Source organism: Anoplopoma fimbria, chromosome 20 (genome assembly GCF_027596085.1).
Source record: "Anoplopoma fimbria isolate UVic2021 breed Golden Eagle Sablefish chromosome 20, Afim_UVic_2022, whole genome shotgun sequence".
NCBI classification, from domain to species: Eukaryota; Metazoa; Chordata; class Actinopteri; order Perciformes; family Anoplopomatidae; genus Anoplopoma; species Anoplopoma fimbria.
Window position 1 is genome coordinate 22,489,072 of NC_072468.1, and position 21,002 is coordinate 22,510,073.

Sequence of the window (21,002 nt, forward strand, 5' to 3'; positions counted from 1 at the left end):
AAAGTGATGATGATGCAGGAGTATCATAAGGAACACATGATTCTAATCCTTTAATATAACCAGTTTTAAATAATCAAAACAATCACAAATACACATTTTATATACAACATGTTATGCTGAAGAGAAAATTACTTCTGTTGTCTGGCACAGTGTGATTGATAATTTTAATGTTATTGGTAATGTTTTAAAATATATATATTTTTATCAACTTTTGGACTATGTTAAAAAGTAAACTTTCTTGAATAAAGGTAAAAATGGTGACAATGTTTTTCGAGTTTTTTCAAATTTCAAGAATGAGATTTCATTCACTTTATTGGGGAGGCAGACTTTTCAAACTCTTGACAGATTCAAACAAAATGATCAGCATGGATGCCATGGCATTGGTTATGTGTATTCCCCTATAAGTTTAGCTGGGAATGTAGTAACTTCTCCATATTCACTAAGGGTATTACAGTACACACGATCTGAAGTATACACTAAATAAAGTACTTGATGGCAGAGCAGAGGCACTGCATTATAGAGACAGGATACGTTTTGCAGCAGACCCAAAAATCAGTCTGGAGGAATTTGTACCCCCTATAGATTTAGCTCAACTTGTTACAAAATATGTCACAGGAAAATTTGATTATCTCTGCTTCCTAAAAGGCAAACCTTTCAGTCATTTTATTAATTTTCTTTATTTTCATTTGGGAAAATTTTCTTAAGAATGTAAAAATGGTGAAAACTGTCCAAAGAATTTACCAGTAGATAAAGTTAGAATTTTCAAATGCAGGTTTCTTGTTAACCTGCCAACAGAAATTCCATTCACTTCAATTGTATTTGGAAGGAAGGTATCGCTAAAGCTCTGCAAATATAACCCAAACCATCTGCATGTCTGGATATGTGCTTTGAATAATAAGACTAGAAAGGCGCTTTACTAATGCAATTCTATTTATCATTTACCATACCTCTAGGGTTCGTAGGATATACAAAAATGAATGGCAACCATTTTTGTATTCCATGATTTTCCCTGATCTCATTGATATGAATGAGGTGCACATAATAATAAGGTTGAATCAACACCTGATTATAGCCTCCATGTTGGTGGGCTTTATTGCAGCACTGTTGTCTGTAATGACACAGTTTGCCACTAGGTGGTGTCCATTCTCTAAAATACACACATACTTGTACATTACCTGTTGTGTTGTTCCTTAGTTGTGCATCTAGACTTTTTCTTACTTGGCGAAGGGAGCAAGCTCTACTTTATCCAATAATGATATTAGCTTCATTAATATTGATATTTGTTTTAATCACTGAAAGGAAGTATTGAATATTGGTAAAGGAAATAGTCAATGTCAATGCTGCATTTGGGACTTTTAAAAAAAACTGATATATTAACATATATTTTACCTTTAAACTTTGGTCATAAGCTATGGGTAAAAACAGAGGAATGTTGGAGTAGACAAAGCATGAAACTTAATTAAAGAATAATATTTGTATAGGATGTGCAACAAGTCAAAAAGTGTGGGAAACGCATAAAGAAAGCTGGATCCTGGTGTCTGTCCTATCCTTACAAAAGAAAACAAAAACAGAGTAGTTTAAACTAACAGTTATCAGTTTGTTATGCCAGGGATAAGATAAGAGTCTCTGCAGATGATATGAAGGTCTTACATATGATCTTTCTTCAACCGTTTCTCATTTCTTATGTATTTCTATTACACTTATTTGTATTTCTACTCATTTGTCATAGTCAGTCATTACCAAGAAGTGTGTATCATTGCTTTGAGCTCAAAATTGAGCTTTAATCTGGTTTGAAATGCATTAACTGATGCCAAACCTATTAGTAAATAAAGTTATTCTAAACTCATTCAAAGCTTCGTTAACAATGTAAGTAGTCTTTTATCCACCCTATGCATTCAACTTACACATCCAAGCGACTTAATTTGATTTGATATTGTTTTTATAAAGTTACATCCCTGATTTTCTAAAACCCTACTACATTATAAACTGTGTGTTGTTTTAAAATATAGCATCACTGAGCTGAGAGGGAATTGTGAATTCTGGGAAGCTTTAGGGCACTAAAGGACAGGAGTTTTCTTTTTTTATGAACTCTACACTCTCATACATGTGGAGATGACGGAGGCACCTGTCCTATTTTTGTGCGGCCTGCAAGATTATTTTCTCATTAAATGTACAGCAGGTGCCTCAAATGTACCTGTTGAATTCCTGTTGCACAATAATAACAAACACACAGAGCGGCTTAAGGCAGAGCCACAGGTATGTCTGGGTTTTTCATGTGTTATCGATCCTGAATGATGAGGTGTAAGAAGTCTACGTAACATGTATTTAAAGGCACAGCTCACAGGGACAAAATCAAAACACAGGATTGGAGACTGAAACTTTCACAAATTAGCATTAAAATATTTACTTAGCACCCTTACTATTAAAACTGAGTCAGCATTAAGCCCTTAAACCCCAACTTCCTTTCAAAAAGGTGCATGTGAAGTTCATGTTTTCATACATGGAATATGATATTTACTTATGAAATATCACAAAGTATTTTACATATGAACTGTCCAAAGACCTTACGTACATATATGTGAATTCATGGGAAATGCTGTTTCACATAAGCTCATGCATGTAGAATTGTATATGTGATTTCTTACATTTCACTTGTAAAATATCCGAATATCACAAGCACTAATATGATGGGAATTCATCACGTTTGAAATGCACAAAAAACAAATACCTATGTGACTTTTTCACACGTGAATAGATGTTCAACATGTGATAAATATGTTATATGTTCACATGTGATAAATTAATGTGTTTTAAAGGTGTTGATAGTTTTCCTGTAAAAGAAAGTCTTGCTCTTAGTGATACTTATCTGGATCCATAAAAAAGGTTTTTAAAAGAAATACTGATTCACTGACCAGAACAACATTGTTTTACTGTTGGCCACAGATATATATGTTCTCAGCTCAAGTCACAGTGTCTTTTATTTTTCTAACCATTTGGTTTGCTGCGTAATGGGAGAGAAACCAGTCAGGAGTTATTCTAAATACTGAAGAGGTGGAGATGATGACTGAAGGGTTTGCATAGTTTGTGCTGGTGTCATTGTTTGTTATGATACTGCAAAACAGTCATTGGAGTCACTGCTCATACAATGTTTAAAAGAAAAGCGGTATGAAAGGACCTGAACGAAGCCTCAGGTTACATGTTGAGGACAATACCAGACCTAACTGTGATACCCCTGTAAAGCTCCATAGTAGAGGATTGTCTTTGACACAGTCAGAATGCAGTGCCACATAAGCCTGCTGGGGCTTGTCCAGACGTTGGTATGTGAGGAGGGAGGACAGAGGATCACAGTAACAAGGGTGAGGAAGGGGTCCAAGAGGTACCGAGTGGCAACATGTGTTTGAGGATTGAGATTATAAATCAAGAAGTTTGTGGGATTTTAAACTTTTTTATTTTATTCCACAAATTCTTTATGGCTACCAGTTTACTTCATGCAGAAGTCATAATATTGTCACTAAAATAGCGACCCCAATCAAAAACTATAACATTTTGTGAATGTATTTTTGGCCACATGGGAGCAGCGCAGCAAACTGTAAATGAAACATTGACATATTATCAACCAAAAACCCAAACTTTTAATCCACAGTAAAACACATTGAGTAGAGCTGCTTTAACAGTTGCCAATTTCAAAAATCCAACGGAAAATGATTGGCACTGTGTGATCATAAAGATATTAGTAACATACAAACTTTATTGAGTTTTGTATTGATGTCTCCTTTACTTCAGTCAGCATCAACAATCTATTTCAGGTTCCTCATGACAGACACAGTCAGAAACCTGCAGGTTTGAAAAAAGTGAAGCCAATGTGGACGTGCCTAAACTTGCATTTATTTTGGTACCTTTCAGTAGGGGGGGCTTGTCTGGTTTCAAAAGGAAGTCAAATTGTATAGAAGTCTATGAGAAAATGATCCTACTTCTCACTTGATTTATTAAATCAGTAAACATTGTAAAGATGAGTTTATGCTCGCAATCGCTATTTTCAAGTCTTCTTCAATACAGCATGATGTTTATTTAGTAAATTATGGTTAATTTAGAGTCAAATAGACCATAAAGCAGGGAATGCTTTAGGGCGGGGCTTCCTTATGATTGACAGGTCCTTGTTATGAGAGTTGTCTGTGTTTTTGTCTTAGAACTTGAACCCTTACACAGTGTGTTTTCAGTTCGTGAAAGTTTATTGTAACATTTGGTTGCAAGAAAACAAGATGGCGACGGCCATAATGCAAAGCCTGAGTCTTCAAAATGGCTGTCCACAAACCAATCATGTCACGGTGACTATGTTTACTTTTATATATCCAGTCTATGGATAAACACCAAACATAATTGTTTCCTAATCCTATAAATAAGCTTTAGTCAGAGCCTTGAGCAGATGATGCCTCTCAGAAAACTGGCCCCTCCCACCATCTGACCTGAACCATCCAATTCAGATATGTGATCACATTTTTTTTTTTTAACCAAATGATGATGACTGAGACTGAATGAAGGCAGAGTGGAAGATTACTCTGAGGTGATGGACGGCAGCACAATGTATTCCTGCAAAGCGGGCGAATCCTTTTCGTTGCCACGTGATGTTTTTCTGCGTTCCTGAGGTCAACTGACGGGCCGGGCTCAATGCAGGGCTGTGTGGCCAAATCATATTCGTGGTAGAGTAATTCTGGTCTGATTAAAAGCATCACATCCCCTATTCCAATGTTTTGTGTCAGCAGCCCCTTAAACCCACCTGGGCGTAGACAGAAACTGGCCTGTAGCAAGGAGAACAGATCAGGATGGCACCAAAAACTTGTACGTGTATGACTTTATTAGTTCTGCTGTTTTATTTTAGTCCGGCAGAGAGGTTTTGTTTGGATTCACATTTTTGTAGTTGCATACATTTAGATAAATATGGGTTCCAATATGGACTCATTAGCAGGGTTTTTGCATTTGTATTTCTCTTTTCTGCCATTCTTAACAGTTTTTGTAAATTGTTGCTCTTTTTGAACAAGTCAAAGTTTTGGTGTGTTCATTATTCTCCTCATGGATCCCATTGACTTTGATATTTGGTTATGTTCAAGGTCAAGGTGTAAAATCATGGAAATGTAAGTTCTAACCCTTTTGGTTCACTCACTGTTTTTGGCCACAGCAGAAAGCTGTACACTACCTGCTCTACGCCAAACAGCAGACAGTCACAGTTAGCTGGTGAACATAGCGGAACAGGAGGTGGTGGAGACCAACAACAGAGCTAAAAGAAAGTGAATATTGGACTTGTATTTATCAGATGGCCATAAACTCGACTCCAAATGAATGATAATGTTGCTATCTATCTGCTGGATGTGTAAATAATGCAACTATTTGCTAAAACATTTGTCACATCAACTGAAAAGATGATGATCTCTTGTCCACTTTCCCCAAATTCCCAAAAAGTTACTGCAGGTTAGAAATATATCCAGAAATTTTCCAAATGTCCCCCATACTGCAGATGTTTGTCAAGGTTGATCATTTTCAGGCTGGTTTTCCGTAGTTTTCTTTCTCTATAAGTTGCTGATGAAGCATTTTGTGGGTCTCAGCTCACTAAGCATTGATGTAACTCACTTGCCAGTGGAAACTTGGAAAGCACTTGTAAGAGATTTGCTTCATTAAAAAGCAAAGGGAAATTTCTGTCTCAGTCTTGTTCCATTGGCAAACAGGTATCCAGACAACAAGGTCTGTCTCCTCTGCACGCCAGATTTGGTAATTTGAGTATTTTTCCTGACTTCAAAAGATTGTCTGAGCTCCTCAAATTCTGGACAAAGCTCCTGCTGTTATTAAAGAAATCCTTATATGTATTTGCTTGACAAAATCCTGTTTCTCCTTTATGTTCATATAAGCTTTAACTCCACGTCTCTGTCCATAGTATTGTACATTTTATTGTTGTGCACCTACCATGCCTTTCAGGGTTTGCTTGTCTGTCTCTTTACAGTCTGTTGAGACCTGCTTGTGACTTTTTGTTTAAATAAATTGAATAACCATGATTGAACTTGTGTAGGAGTAGATGCAGATACAGAGAGTATGCAGCACTAGACCACGGATTAGGCAATGTCACCTCACAACCACTAAATCCCCAACAAGGGAGAGGGAGCTGAGGAGGAAGATAGGGGAAGGGAAAAATGTCTACAGGACAAAGATGGAGGATCAGCTGCAGCAGAACAACAACATCAGCGGAGTCTGGAAGAGCCTCAAGGCCATGTCTGGCCACAAGGGGCCCAACCAACAACCTGTGGGGGACCAACAGTGGGTGAATGATCTGAACTCATTCTTTAACAGATTTAATCAGCCCTTTAACAGAATTAATCAGCCCCCTCCCCCCACCCAGACCTCCCTGCCACTGCAGCCCCCATCGTCTGCACCCCCTGTGGATTACCCCCCTTCTTCCTCCTCCTCCACCCCCTTTTCCACAACACTCGGCTCCCCTCCACACTCCTCAAACACTGCACTCCATCAACACCCCACCCCCACTCCAACAACCTACAGCACACAGCCCCCTTCCCCCAACTTGTCCCTCTCAATTAACCAGGTGAGAAAAGAACTGAAGAGAATAAAGGTGAGAAAAGCCACGGGTCCGGACGGCATCAGCTCAAGGCTCCTCAGATCCTGCGCAGACCAGCTGTGCAGGATAGTGGAGCACATCTTTAACTTGAGCTTGAAGCTGGGGAGGGTACCACAGCTATGGAAGACGTCCTGCGTGGTACCAGTCCCAAAGACCCCGGGGGCCAAGGACTTCAGCAGCTTCAGGCCGGTGGCATTAACATCCCACCTGATGAAGACCCTGGAGCGGCTGGTCCTTGTGCACCTCCACCCCCTTGTGATCTCATCTTTGGACCCTCTTCAGTTCGCCGACCAATCTGGCATCGGGGTGGATGACGCTGTCATCTACCTGCTACACAGATGCCTTTCTCACCTGGAAAAGGCTGGAAGCACTGTGAGTCATGTTCTTCGACTTCTCCAGTGCCTTCAACACCATCCAGCCTTTGCTTCTGAGGGACAAGTTGGAGCAGACCGGGGTGGACCACCACCTCACTGCGTGGATCCTGGACTACCTCACCAACCGTCAACAGTATGTGAGGATATGGGAGTGTGAGTCAGATCGGGTGTCCTGCAGCACAGGGGCCCCACAAGGAACCGTTCTGGCTCCATTCCTCTTCTCCATCTACACATCGGACTTCACATACAACTCTGCTACCTGCCACCTGCAAAGGTTCTCTGACGACTCTGCAATCGTCGGCCTCATCTCCGCCGGCAATGAGAGGGAATACAGAGAACTGAACCAGGACTTCATAGGATGGTGCCGGCAGAACCGCCTCCAGATCAACTCTGGTAAAACCAAAGAGCTGGTGGTGGACCTCCGCCGGGGTAAACATTGTCCTCCGGAACCAGTGAACATCCAGGGACAGGACATTGAGATGTGCAATCTTATAAGTACCTGGGTGTTCACTTGAACAATAAACTGGACTGGACTAATCATACAAATACACTGTATAAAAAGGGTCAGAGCAGACTGTATCTGCTGAGGAGACTGAGGTCTTTTGAAGTGCAGGGAGCACTCCTGAAGACCTTTTTGCAACTCTGTGGTGGCATCAGCCATTTTTTATGCAGTGGTCTGCTGGAGCAGCAGCATCTCAGCAGCCGACAAGAAGAGACTGAACAAACTTGTCAGGAAGGCCAGCAGTGTGCTGGGGTGTCCACTGGATACGGTGGAGGTGGTGGGAGACAGGAGGATGATGGCCAAGCTGTCATCCCTGATGAACAACACCTCTCACCCCATGCAGGACGCCCTGGCAGCTCCTTCTTTTATAAAGGTTACATATTTCTATGAGCTGTAGGCACTTCAAGCAAAGAATGAGTTTCACCTTCTCAGATCATTTTAACATTTTCTAGAGTCCTGAAGAAGTGGAACTAAACAGTATTTCGGAAGAAAAGAGACAAGTCAAGATAAACCTCTTACTTTCCTTGCTACCTTGTTACCTGTATTGTGACTCGTCAGATTGATCTCTGGAGATGTTGGGGGATGCAGACCAACAGGCCGGGTAGAGTTTGGAACCAGCGCAACAGATAACATCTCTTTAGCATGTCGGTCAAGCCAGCATGGTTTGAACAGCCCTGTCAACTAAAAGTTAAGTTCCCTTACAATGAAATTGGTAGGGTGAATGGGTCAATCACAGGACTCTCACCCAGGATACAGCTGTTAGTGACCCGCATCATATTCATTTTAAGCCAAACCATGATGTTTTTTATTTAACCTAACTTAGTAGTTTAGTTGCGTTTTTGTTTTGTTTAAATTTACAACCACAGGTTTAAAACTGTTTAAAACTGAGACTGTAATCTTGGAGACAAAACATTTTCCTCAAACTTAATTGAGAATGCAGTTTATTAGTATTGGAATGTAATTTTATAGAAGACAGGGTTGGTTTGACGGGTTATCTCTAGTGAACATGAGAGATGTTTATCCTGAAATACTAGTTTCCTCTTTCATTGTAAATATGATTCATTATGCCTTCTGTCATGAAAGGTCAGAGGTCACATTTAGCCTGAGTTCACTGTGTTGGCCTTTACAGATCTTCTTACAGGTAGCAGGTGCTTGTGATTTTAGACAGGCAGTATGTCACCTTTGATCAAATAATGAACAACGTAAAATCTAAATCTGACATCTTTGAATTTAGGTCCACAGAATTTTGTGACTTTTCTTTTTTGCTTCTTTACTCAGAAGTTGCTTCCGTTTAAATGTCCAGTCCAAGAAATCGCAGTAAAAATACATCCAGACGACAATCTTTGATCCACTTGTTTTCCTTTGCACTTGTTAATTTCTGTTTGGGCACTTGACCCGCCAGTGTAAAGCACTGCAGGGCCATGAATCTTTACACGCCGAAGATAGAAAAGCCACAACCACATAATTATAGAGCACTATGGGTGTTTCCAAACTAGCTAACCAGAATATCCTTTTTCTCTTCTCTCTTTTCTCCCCTGAGATGAAAGATTTCTCCACAGAGCAGTTGGGTGTTACATCCGTCGCTCTATGACACCGGAGTGGAATTTGATGTGGTACTGTCCATTTAGCTTTCAAGATTAAAGGTATTAAAGGAGAAGCATTTTTTATGTTATAAATAAACAGCACACACATTTGGAAATGAAGAGTAACCTCAAATATTAGCAACCAGATCTGTTAAACAATAAGCTCATAATTAACATTACATATTTTTTATTATTAACACTGCAGTTGAGCAGTTTCACGGGTCTTGTTTTACTTATAGCAGGTATTCTTTCTACCACAAAACCATGACCAATCCCCCCTAAAAAAGACAAAATCAGATTTGATTCATTTTTTCAGTGAGTCCTGTAACCAGACAGACAGTCAGAGGTGTCTGTGTCATAAAATCCAGAGAAACTGTGAATCAGTCACAGAAATACACAAACAAATGATGTATGACTTAGTTTATTTGGAAGATGTTTTACATTCATTGTTTTGGTGTACTTTTCACTCAGCTCAAGACACTGATATTCCAAATGTACTGTATGAAAATAGAAATAGTAAAAAACAGTGCAACATGAACATTTTGTATTGATATCTACCGTTATAAGGGGGAATGTTTTGGTCAAATATTAAAATAAGTAAAGACATTATTAAACTTATAGGTGAAATCATATAAACAATATACACATACAGATAACAGCGGTTTAAAATATAAAACAAAATTATCCAAAACAACAACAACAACAACACGTCAGTGGTGTCTTTTTTTTCAGTGTCTACATAACATAGTTCTTACAAAGTAGTGTTGATGTTGTACAAATTTTGATCAAAATCTCTAAAAGAAAAACAAAAGATCCCAACCCATGATTTATCTTTTCCAAAATTCAACTAACTAAATAAATCTTCCACCTTTGAGCAGGTACAACTTTCCAGTTTGTGTTGCACAACCACAAAGGTAAAGATGTGACACAAGAGTAGCTATGCTAGACATCGGTATGTAAACAAAGAGTTGCCGTCACTACGCCTTGGCATGTTCGTGGCAGGGTGTGTAAATAAAGTTTCATGGGCACCAGCTCACCACAGAAAATGTTATTTGGGGTCTTGTATCTTCTGCTTTGTTTGTGCTGTACAGCAGGCAGTCCCAGGGTTTACTATTCTTCTCAGATGAGTACAAGAAATTAAATCAAAATGAAGGTTTCTGTCAGTCTGTGAAAATATCTGGAGATGTTTTTCTCTCATAGCTTTAGCGTATATGTCCTCAACAAGGCGAGGTCACCGCTTATCACCACCAGCAACACATTATCTCTGTAACACAGCCGGATTCTAAGTCAACAACTTACAGGATAGAGCAATTTCATAACATATATATATGGATATAATACAGCCTAAACAAAAGGGGGAGAGCTTTTCTGCCTGTTCTGAGAAGTAAACAAAGCACAGTTGCATGGGATCAAAGGTCATTATTCTTAGTTAAAGAGAGTTGCTTTCTTGTGGAAGTCTGTACACATCTATTGCATCTCTGTCCGTCATGGGAGAGGGATCCCTCCTGAGGTTTCCTCCCTTTTTCCCCCCAATTAAAGTCAAAATTCTAAGGATAAAGGGTTGTTGTATACTAGACTGATTGTAAAACCCTTTAAGACAAATTTGTGATATTGAATTGTGTTAATAAAATTGACCTGATTTGATGCACCCCAAATGCAAGAAACTAACAGTAGACATCTCTAGAAATTATTAGAAATAGGCTCAATTAAGGCACAAACTGTAGTATTTGAAGGCTAAGGCAGCGTGTGAATATGAAGTAACCTACGAACTGAATGATTGACTTTTGAGAGTTTTTTCAGCGTCTAAAAACTTCAGGCCGAGTGAACGCAGACGAAGAAGTTCTTGTGCTCCCCCCAGTAGTGGAGCTCATCTGTGAAGCTCCAGGAGCAGGCCAGGTCTTTGCTGGTTTTGACCGTGTGGACCACGCAGGAGCCGGGCAACTTCTCGAACAGGACCTCGGCTACACCCACCACCGTGAGCTTCTTCTGACTCTGGATCAGCTGCTGGATGTGATTGCTATCCACAGGCTCGGGCGAGGAGCTGTAGGACACCCAGATGTTAAGTTTCTCATCTGATGAAGTGACATGGAAGCGACTCTTCCCGGTCGGGCAGTGGTAATCCTTCTTGTTGGCAAACAGGCCTGAAGGGGACTTGAAAACACGCACGGACCAGCCCACCCAGTCATACTTCTTCTTTAGTTTCTCTATGATAGCATCAGCTAGCTGCTGGTTGGTTAGGTTTGACTCGCCTCTCATCAGTCGACGGGAATCCTTCTCAGCCTCTTCGGGGAAGCTGACGATGCAGTCTTCAATGACGGCATTCATTTTCAACTGGACAGTCTTCATCTTCTCACCCCAGTCCTTCAGAAGCGCGTCCTCCTCGTCGTACCCCTTCAGAGCGGCGTGGCCCAAAAGAGCGATGAGCCCGATGCAGAAGAGCTTCTTCAGCCTGGCGCAGAAGTCCTCCACCGGTCGGCGACTTTTCTCCTCGTAGTTCAGCGTTATCTCGAGCACGGATTCCCCTGAGAAGTTATCTCCCGTCACAGAGTTGTAGAGGGTGATAATGTTTTTGTCACCACCTGTCTTGGCAAAATGATCCAGGAAAAGCTTCTTCTTGACCTCCCGGAATTTGGGTTTGGCATTGAGGATGTCCATGTACTTCCTGAACTGGTTAGTGATGTTCTCCTCCACTGGGAAATACACAGCATCCAATCCGCTCTTCTTGATCTCATCGTTGATCCGCTGGATCTCCTCGGAGACCACCTCCAGACGATCTCGCACCTTCTGAAACTGCTCCTTCATGAACGCCGCCTCTTTGCTTTCCACATTGTCCAGAGCCAGTTTAACGATGGGAGCAGCGATGGAGAAAATGGGGAAAAGGTCGCCGGCGATGCTGGCCACCAGTTCAGCTCCGTGCTCAAACACTTCCATCACAGTTTCCACCATGTCCTTCTTGTCCGCTACAAGCTGCTGTAGCTGGTTTGCCATCTTTGCTGATGTTACTCAGACTAGTTTTAATAAGAGAAACATAAAGACGTGGTTAGAAACAGTCTGTTGTGATATTTAAGCAAGAAAACCTCCTCTAAGAACAATCAAACAGGTAAAGAACTGAACACACATGAGGCAGAAAGTATAAGACCTTTCAGTTTTACAGACAGGAACAAATGCTGTGTTTTCTTGATCTACTTACTGTTCTGTTTCAGTGTTGTTGGACTGTGGCCTGCTCCCTTGCTCCTCTTACAACACAGCAAAAACTGATAAGGAAAGAGAGAAACAACCAAGTGAGCTTCGGTGCTGGCTGATGGCCACACCCAGTGAGCAATGCGTCAACAATGCAAAGGGAATTCAGCAGTGACGGAGGGCCGGTATGGGCTGAATTTTTTGTATGTTATTTGTGTGTTTACTGTCAGGAAGTGGACAGTTTCATTGAGGTGGTTCAATGAAACTTTTAAGTTTACATCGTGGGAAGTAGGGGTGTAGCTGTTATTGGTCTTAAACAAGCAGTGTAGTCTTTCAATTCTCTTAGTTGAGTATGACTTCTGAAAACAACATGGAGGAGAGCTGACCTAACCAACTAGTAAACACTGCCACTCAGCTCAAGTTTAATAGCGAAAACTTATATTAAAATAATAAATGATGTGCCTGAAAATGCTAAAAATGCCATTATCTCTTCTAACCCCTCAGAAATTAAGCAGATGAAGACTGTGTTATATGGTTGAAAGGTCAGGGAAAACGTATTCAGTGGGACCTTAAGTTAGGACTGTTGTTATTCTGCCTGTAAATAAGTATCTTATTTACTGGCAGAATAAGTCTCTTATGTACAGGGTTATGTTAGGTCCTTCTTTTCAAAGGACCTAACATAACCCTGTTTTGCTCTTTGCACTTGAAAAAGCTGACTGTGAGCAACTCAGATTGATTTTCTAGGCATGTTCAGACATGTCCTTTGCAAAACTGGAAATGTGTAATTTGGGTGGAAAAAAATTTGATCCAAAAAGATGGTACAGTCTTCTACTGGCTTCACAAACTCAGTCTCACATTCATCGTCTATGCATCTATTCAGCAGCTCAGCTAATGAAGCTGTCGTCACAGGTTTCTGGCCTTCAGAGAGTTGTTTGTATTCAGTTTTTTAGGAGAAGCAGCAACAGCAGTGTTGTTTCTCCTTCAGCCAGCCCAGTCAATAATAGAGCAGCAGGCGTGGGAAGTGATTAAGTGTAAGAGGTTAAACTTGCTGGGCAAGGGTGCGTTTTCCAGTGAAACTCAGCAAATTACCACGGCAACAAGACAACGGAAAATAATCTGTCAGCTTGTTCCTCTCTCTGCTGAGGTGTGCTCTGTGGGGGGAATCTAGCTAGACTGCAGAAGATGTCTGTGACAAGATAGCACCTATTTCTTACACACTGGTGATTAAATTCCAACAATGATTTACAGATCTGAACAAAGATTTAGGGGGTAGTTCAACATTTGGGGAATGCACTTACTCCCTTTCTTGCTGACAGTTGATAAGAAGATCAATACCTCTCTGTCTGGTTGTCCTGAGATTAAGAGATTTGAACAGAGCCAGGCTAGCTGTTTCCAGGCTTTATGATAAGCTAATCAGCTGCTAACTGTAGCTTTATATGTAAATGACAGACATTAGAGTGGTATTGATCTACTCATCTACTTTTGGCAAGAAAGCCAATAAGCACTTGGCAAACTATTCCTTTAAAGCTTCTTTATAATGTCAACCACAGAGTTCTTTTTCTGCAGTATTTGTGATATAAAATATGTAATATCTGCATATCCTTCCCTTTGAGCCTGGACAACAAAAAACAAAGTACAGGAAATTCCAGCAGGATATGCAGGAGCATTTACAGTTACTGTATCTTATTTGATTTGACCATGCTAAAAATGTGATTCCTGTTTTCCACTGATATATAGTTATATATCTCTCCCTCTCTCAAGGTCCCGGGGGTGGTGTAACTGCAGTCTGAGTGCATGTGAAGCACCTTCACGCAGTTCAAACATAAAAGTGCTTGAAGAAATCACATTTTCAGAAACAGAGAGCTGGAGGTGCATCTCAGAGATATGAATGCCAGGCCACTGACACCAATAACAAGTATTGTTTTTTACTAACATCTCAACTTATATTCAGTGGTGGAAAGTAACTAAAGTACAAATGTTCTTGTTTTCGTATACTGTACTGTAACTTTCAGGTATTGGGTATTTCCATTCATGCTACCTATACTACATTTCAGGAGGGAAACATTGTACTCTTTACTCCATTGTATTTATTTGACAGCTACTTTTCAGATTAAGAATACATTAAACCTTATACAATAAGTGTCTACTTGGGGCCCATAGTTAGGTTTAAGGTGTCTGTGAGTTGTAAGCAAACACAAACACATATAAAAATTGTTGCCAGATTGGTAAAGTAACAGTTTGAGGACCAAAGGAATACTATTTTTTGTAAAAAAGTCCAAAACTGAAAAGAGATTTGTGTATAGAAGATCTTTTTTCTTTTTCTTGTTTCCTGACCCATTAATCATCTCACGGCCCCTCAGATTCTTCTTGTGACCCTTTGCCTCATCTTATTTTGTTAACCGCTGGATGAAAAATATATATAAAGCAGTCAAAACTAGCTCCACTTCTACCTCCAACAACAGCACAATGATGAATCTGTATTAACTATCTTATAATGCTATACATAATAATATGCAAGGCACAGGGGACATTTTTCTGCAGAACTAGTACTTTTGATACTTTGAGTACTTTTAGCTGATAGTTCTTCTGTATTTTGACCATAGACTGTAGATTTTGACCTACATTTTGAATGAAATACTTTTACTTGAATGTTTACAGTGTGGTATTTCCACTTGTATTTAATTGAAACTAATAATTTAATGAGATGCACTGATTGAAAACAACAGTAGGCTACAATCAGAAACATTTTCATTTGTGATTATAATAAAAAAACTAAATAAACTGAAACGAAACATCATATGCACGATGACATCTACATCAAACAGAAAGCACATAATGCCTCTAAAAGAGCTGAAATAGTTCATGTTTCATTTATGTTGTGTGGCAGAGCTTCCTCTGAAACACAAAGATGACCAAACCCTCTGACAGCTGACCACTCAGTCTGGCCACCGAGAGAAGGACTACACGCCCAGTTAATGCGTCCTCTTAATGGAAAACGTATCGATCAGTCCGTGTACAAGGCCTCTAATTGTATCATTGTACAGCCGATGGACAGAGAGCCAAACAAACATCACAGTTTAACACCACAGACGGAGTTTTCTCTTACAGGCGCAACACAAGTCTATTACGCCTTCAGAAAGTTCAACACTTCCTGGAAAAAGTGAAGCGGTGGCACCAGATCTGGCAACCAACGCCCATAAAAGTCATTTTAGTTTAAAATGCATTACATTTTTTTTTGCAGATTCATCTAATCACCCACTTGACTTTATTAAAAGAAGTTGCGCATTTGATATTATTGAAAGAGCGCGTCGGTGGTGTTAAAGAGAGAAAAAAAAAAGCAAGATTATGTAACATAGAGGCTGGAAAGGAGTCGATGACGTTTAATCGATCATTTCCTATTTAAGTGTTGTATCACTGCCATCACATTAAACCCATATGAGCCTGTCCACTATGAAACATTGTTTTTAACAGAAATGGACTCACCTTAAAAAGTTTGCGGAAGAAATACACTAACTTCCAGACTGTTTGTCTTCCTATTGGTCATGTGGCTCTCGTGTTACAGAGGCACACCCAGTTAGGCAGGAAACAAAAAAAAAAAAAAAAAAAAAAAAGTTATGAGCATAATAGATTATTGCTGTGGCTGATATTATTACAGATCAACCTCCACCCATTTGAAAAACAATGGCATGTTACAGTTGAAGGAGATTTCTTCTGAATTAAAGTCAGCAGAACATTATGCATGGTAAATTAATCATGATTTTCAATAATTAAGTCATATGTTTAAACTCTAAAAGTGCAGAGTAATGATGACCAAAGATGACAAAACCATTCATATATTTTGTGTTTATTACAAATTAGAGTAACATATACATACATACGTATCTTGATGAAGTGATTGCGGAATAAGGATTTTGGACGTTTGCAGCAATATATTGCAACAAAAGCAGCAATAATGATTTTGCTTTATACACATTATATCGACATAATACGCTAACACAGCATACTTCTTTTATTTCATTTTATAGGTGGTAAATATTCTCTAAAACAAATTGAGACACTGTATGAGAAATGACAACAACATCTTAACTCAAGATCCAATTATTTACTTGTTCTGGAGCTTTTGACCATATCACAGAGCCAGACGAGAACAACGAAACCACTCTTGCTAAATATGAATCTCCAGCCAGGAAGCGGTTAGCTTAGCTTAGCATAAAGTCTCACAGCTGCTAGCCTGTCTCACCAGTTAACACGTTATATCTTGTTTGTTTAATCCGTACTAAACGCTGGTTCTGTGACGAGATCCAGGAAATCCCTTTTCACCGCCAAGAATAAGTCCGGCACATAACTTGCCAATTGACGTTTTTACACTTCCTGTTTCAAGTCTTCATGCTAAGTTAATCTAACGGTCTCCTGGCTGTAGCCTCATATATTACAGACCGACGTGTTAGACATGGTCTCGATCTTCTTATCTTACTCTGAGCAAGAAAGCGAGCAAGTGAAAATGTTGAGCTATTCCTTTAATTGTTGAGCTACATAGTATATTTTTGACTTCAGAAACAGCAGTCCGCAAACAATCTTAACTCAATGTACAATTACTTGCTTGTTTTACAGCTTTCAAAGGTCAATAATGAACTGGGAAGCTTAAAATAACCCATAAGAAAAAATCTGGGTACTGCATAACATCAGTGCAATAAAATAAATCGAAAAAGCCATTAAGTAGTTCTAATCATTGATTTACCGCATTGCCCACAATGGTTCGATACACCTAGAGATGTTTAAAGGTATTAAAGGGAAAGGTTGCATTGGTATAAACTGTATGGCAAAGTCCTTTGTTAACAGACTTATATTGTCACATCGCCTAACCCAAGTAATATCCAATGGGGACAGAATCACTATGAATTACATAACGCTATGTCAAAGCTGGCATGGAGATGTACGGCTCTGACAAAAACAACACCATAAAGCTGCTGTTTCATTAACAGATGACAGAAATATGTAAAAGAAATAAACATAATTTCAAGCAAGACAATGAATCACAAACCAGAAGCCAGACAGAGCAGATTATGCATCGATAAAGACAAAATTTCTGAATTAAATATTACATTTTTAATGGAAATATTTCCAGGTCTCTGGTAAAGACATTCATAAATGTATGTGTAGCTCATCATTTTCTTCTTGTATGCGGCTGCACTTTGTGTTTTCCTGTGATCCTACTCAGGGTGGATACACAGGTAGCCTCTTTTGTGTTTTACATAGTAGTAAGAATCCACATGAAAGTTGTTTGACTCCACCACCTCCTTGTAACGACTGACAGCATGGACCAGGCAGTTGGGGAAGCTCTTGGTCAAAGCCATAGCCACTGTCATCATGTTCCCCCTCATCTTCTGACCTTCAACCTGCTCCTGGATCTGGCTCTTGTTAATGGGCTTGGGGTCAACGCAGAAGGAGACGACCACTTTGATTTTGCTCTTGGTCAAAATTTCAAACCAGTTGGCTCCTCCACTTCCGTGGCAATCCTTTCCTGCCAGCCAGTTGAAAAAGAAAATGCGCTCCTTGTCGAGGAAGGCCCTGATGGACCAGCTCACCCAGTCGAATTTCTTAACGAGAGAACTCAGAAGGGATTTGGTGAAATCGAGGTCGACAGTGCCGGGGTTCTCCTGCAGCAGGTTCTCCAAGTCCATCTTGGCTTGATCGACAAAGTTCTCTTTACAGTCATCCACTGCAGCTTTCATTCGATTCTCCACCTCCTCCATCCTTCCCTGCCACTTCTTCACTATCTCCTCCCCCACCACCCCTTCCTTGAGGGCGGAGTGGCCCATAACGGCGATAATGCCCACCACAAAAAGCTTCTTAAGCCGGGCGCAGAAATCTTCAACTGCCCTTCTGCTTCTCTGCTTGGTAGTGACCACTGTTTCAAGCAAGGGGTCTCCTGAGGTGCTCTCCCCGATGACGGCATTGTAGAGGGCGTCCAGGTTCAAGTCGGCATTGGTGTTCTCGTAATGGCTGATGAACTTCTCCATTTTCTTCTCTTTGAACTTTGGCTTGGCGTTGACAAAGTCCTGGAACTTTTCGTACTGGCTGAGCATCTGCGCCTCCCGATCGAAGTTCTGCTTGTTCATCGACGTCCTCTGCAGCTCCAGGGCAATTTGATCAATCTCATTTTGGATTCCCTCGAGTTGCTGGTTGACCAGTTCAAACTGCTGAGTCAGGTAGCGAGCCTCTTTGCTCTCCGGGTTCTTGAGTATCTCGGACGAAGCCTTGAATATGGCCTCCAAGACGGGGTGAAGCTGACCCACAGTGGCGGCGAGCACCTCCGAGGCTTGCCCCATGATCTCCACACCTTTCTCGATCTTGTCCCTGTTCTGCACGACCCAATCTGCCACACTGTTCATCTTGGTATTATGTATTTCACACTAACTAATCTAAATTGTTTTCCAATGCCAGAGGCTTTGATGGTGCCTGAAAGAAGAAGAAACATGAAACCCTTGTGAAGTTCATTATATATTTTATGACATTTAAGAAAACTTAGATTTGGCAAAGCAAATGCAATCAGCTGACATGAACACGTTTTTTTCTCACAGGACATTTTCCTGACAAACAAAACCCTGCAATAAAGCAAACGGCAGGTCATGTCTGCACATGTAGGCATCCAGTTTCATGCCGCACCCTCAGAGCCTCGGCTAATGACAGGGACGTTTTTTAAGACTTGGTGGCATTGACACATAGCATAAAAAAGCTCATGAAAGTACACAAACGAGGCACACATGGATGGCAATTCAGAACAAATATCAAACATGGTGTGTGTACTCATGACTTATAACGTATTGTGCAACATTGTAGTATTGGCCCTTTGGGATGTCCTTTTTTTTTTTTTTTTTTTTACTGCTCCAACAATCGCCAAGACCCAAAGCAAACACAGATGTTCACAACATGGTGAAAGTAGGGGATTTACTTTGGTAACGATAGGATGGTCTTCGATGTAAAATACACAAGAGAAATGACCTAACTCATTTCTCGCTCCCTGGAGCCCATATCCAGTTCAGAAAAAGGCACACCCAGGTCTGAGAGAAGAAAATCCCCACCACTGCACTTGTTCAATAAGGCAATCACACTTCCCTAACCATTACAGCACCAATGTAAATAAACCTACAATATACAAATATGTTTTTTCAGGTTTTGGTATGAAAAAAATACACAAATACAGGTTTATATGTGTAACCACAGAAAATAGGCTCACCAATAATTGCTGCAGTGATGAGATCAGTGGTGTCGTTTTACAGCCTTACCAAACACTGCACTAATTAGATCTACTTTATTCAGCCACATGCCATCACTGCTTTTACAATTTATCTACATTTCCATGTGATGATAATAACAAAAAAGTGCACCATTTAAAATTTAAATTTGTCATTAAATAACAGAATTCAGTTCCATTCTAATTCAGAGGGGAAAAAATAACAGTAAAAGAAAATACTTACTGAGTTATTATCTTGGTTTGTGTTTGGAAATATCTTTGAAAAAGTTTGTCTTCTTTCAGCACAAAAAGTGAAATATATTTTGTGAAAGGAAAAAAAGGCGAGTCCCACACAGCACTTGATTAAACACTGGTCTCCCCGTTCAAAGTGATATGCTTTGCTACAGAGCAACAGAGCTTTAATAGGAACCACATACGTAAGCTTTTAACAAGACCACGTCCCCCAAAGGACTCATCTCTACCTCTGGCACGTCACTTAAAGTTTGACTTATTTTCTTGTAGAAAGACATTTTACTTTTAAGGAAATTTAAAAAAAGGAAGGTAAAATCTAATTTCTCAAAGCTTCTAATGAAGGCCAGCTTTAGGTGGCAAAAGCTGGACAAACAAAACTGAATATTGAGTTTTTCATTCTTTCTTTCTTTCTTTCTTCCTTTTTCGTTATCTTTTATGGAAAACTATTAATTAGGTTAAAGTGGTGAAGTAGATGATGGAGATGCTGAATAAAGAACCAGAGCAGAAAAAGATGAACTCACCTTTCTCGCTAAATATCCAGTGGGCTGCAGTCCAGTCATCCAGTAGTCCAGCTGTGCCTGTGAGCACCAGCCTCCTTGGGATGTATATATATAGTCTCTCCCTCTCTCTGCCTCTCTCTCTCTCCTGGTGTCTGTCTCTCTCTCGTCACTCCCCCTTTGGAACTCCTCCATCCCGTTCCAGCATTCCTCAGAAACCCACTCAGAGAGATGAGGGGCCGGCACTGACACAGATAACATCCTGTAAACACTCCCCATGCAGGGACACCATGCACCCTGGGAAAACTTAAAAAAAAAAAAAATAGACTAGTTTCTGTGTGTGTGTGTGTGTGTTTGTGTGTGAGTTTGTCAGTGTTAGAAAGAGAGGCAGACAAGGAGAGTGAGAGAGAGAATAAAAAAGGAGACCAATGGCAGCAGGGTTCAGCAAAGCGACCCATGAGCACAAAACCCCTCTTGTTATGGCTCGAACAAGGTTGCCATGGCTACTGAACTGGTTCCTGTAACTTCTGTGAGACTGTGCATGCTCCAAAAGTTTGGATTCCCAGCAAGTTAATACCCTTAATATCAAAATCATTATACTTTGAGCCTTTGAGATGATTTGATAAATGTTGACCTACTTTACTTTTAATCTGATAATTAGTGATGGAAGTTGATTAGCTACTGGTTTAAAGCATAGCAAAGAGGGATGACATTAGCCCTGCGGGGGCAGTGCTCAGTCCGTCACAGAGCTGCTCAGTGAAAGG

At 40.2% G+C, this 21,002-nt stretch overlaps 2 protein-coding genes across 3 annotated transcripts; both read right to left on the reverse strand.

Moving 5' to 3' along the window:
* Window positions 1-9,332: 9,332 nt before the first annotated feature.
* On the reverse strand, window positions 9,333-15,844 carry rpz4 (rapunzel 4). Of its 2 annotated transcripts, XM_054621173.1 has the most exons (3): window positions 15,739-15,844; window positions 12,266-12,329; window positions 9,333-12,083 (listed from the first exon to the last, which is right to left on the reverse strand). In XM_054621173.1, exon 3 carries the CDS (start codon window positions 12,061-12,063, stop codon window positions 10,888-10,890), a length of 1,176 nt encoding a protein of 391 aa, XP_054477148.1. In that variant the 5' UTR covers window positions 12,064-12,083; window positions 12,266-12,329; window positions 15,739-15,844; the 3' UTR covers window positions 9,333-10,887. The 2 variants fall into 2 exon arrangements, with proteins under 2 accessions (XP_054477148.1, XP_054477149.1); XM_054621174.1 differs by lacking the exon at window positions 15,739-15,844 and having other exon boundaries at window positions 12,266-12,333.
* Window positions 15,845-16,083: 239 nt separating this feature from the next.
* Window positions 16,084-20,337, reverse strand: rpz5 (rapunzel 5). Its single transcript, XM_054621172.1, has 2 exons — window positions 20,263-20,337; window positions 16,084-18,714 (listed from the first exon to the last, which is right to left on the reverse strand). The coding sequence occupies exon 2, from the start codon at window positions 18,645-18,647 to the stop codon at window positions 17,466-17,468; it is 1,182 nt and encodes a 393-aa protein (XP_054477147.1). The 5' UTR covers window positions 18,648-18,714; window positions 20,263-20,337; the 3' UTR covers window positions 16,084-17,465.
* Between the last annotated feature and the right edge of the window lie 665 nt (window positions 20,338-21,002).

What these genes read in the sequence shown, in the direction of transcription:
- rpz4 (XM_054621173.1), bottom strand. Translation starts at nt 12,063, where the DNA reads ATGGCAAACCAGCTACAGCAGCTTGTAGCGGACAAGAAGGACATGGTG.
- rpz5 (XM_054621172.1), bottom strand. Translation starts at nt 18,647, where the DNA reads ATGAACAGTGTGGCAGATTGGGTCGTGCAGAACAGGGACAAGATCGAG.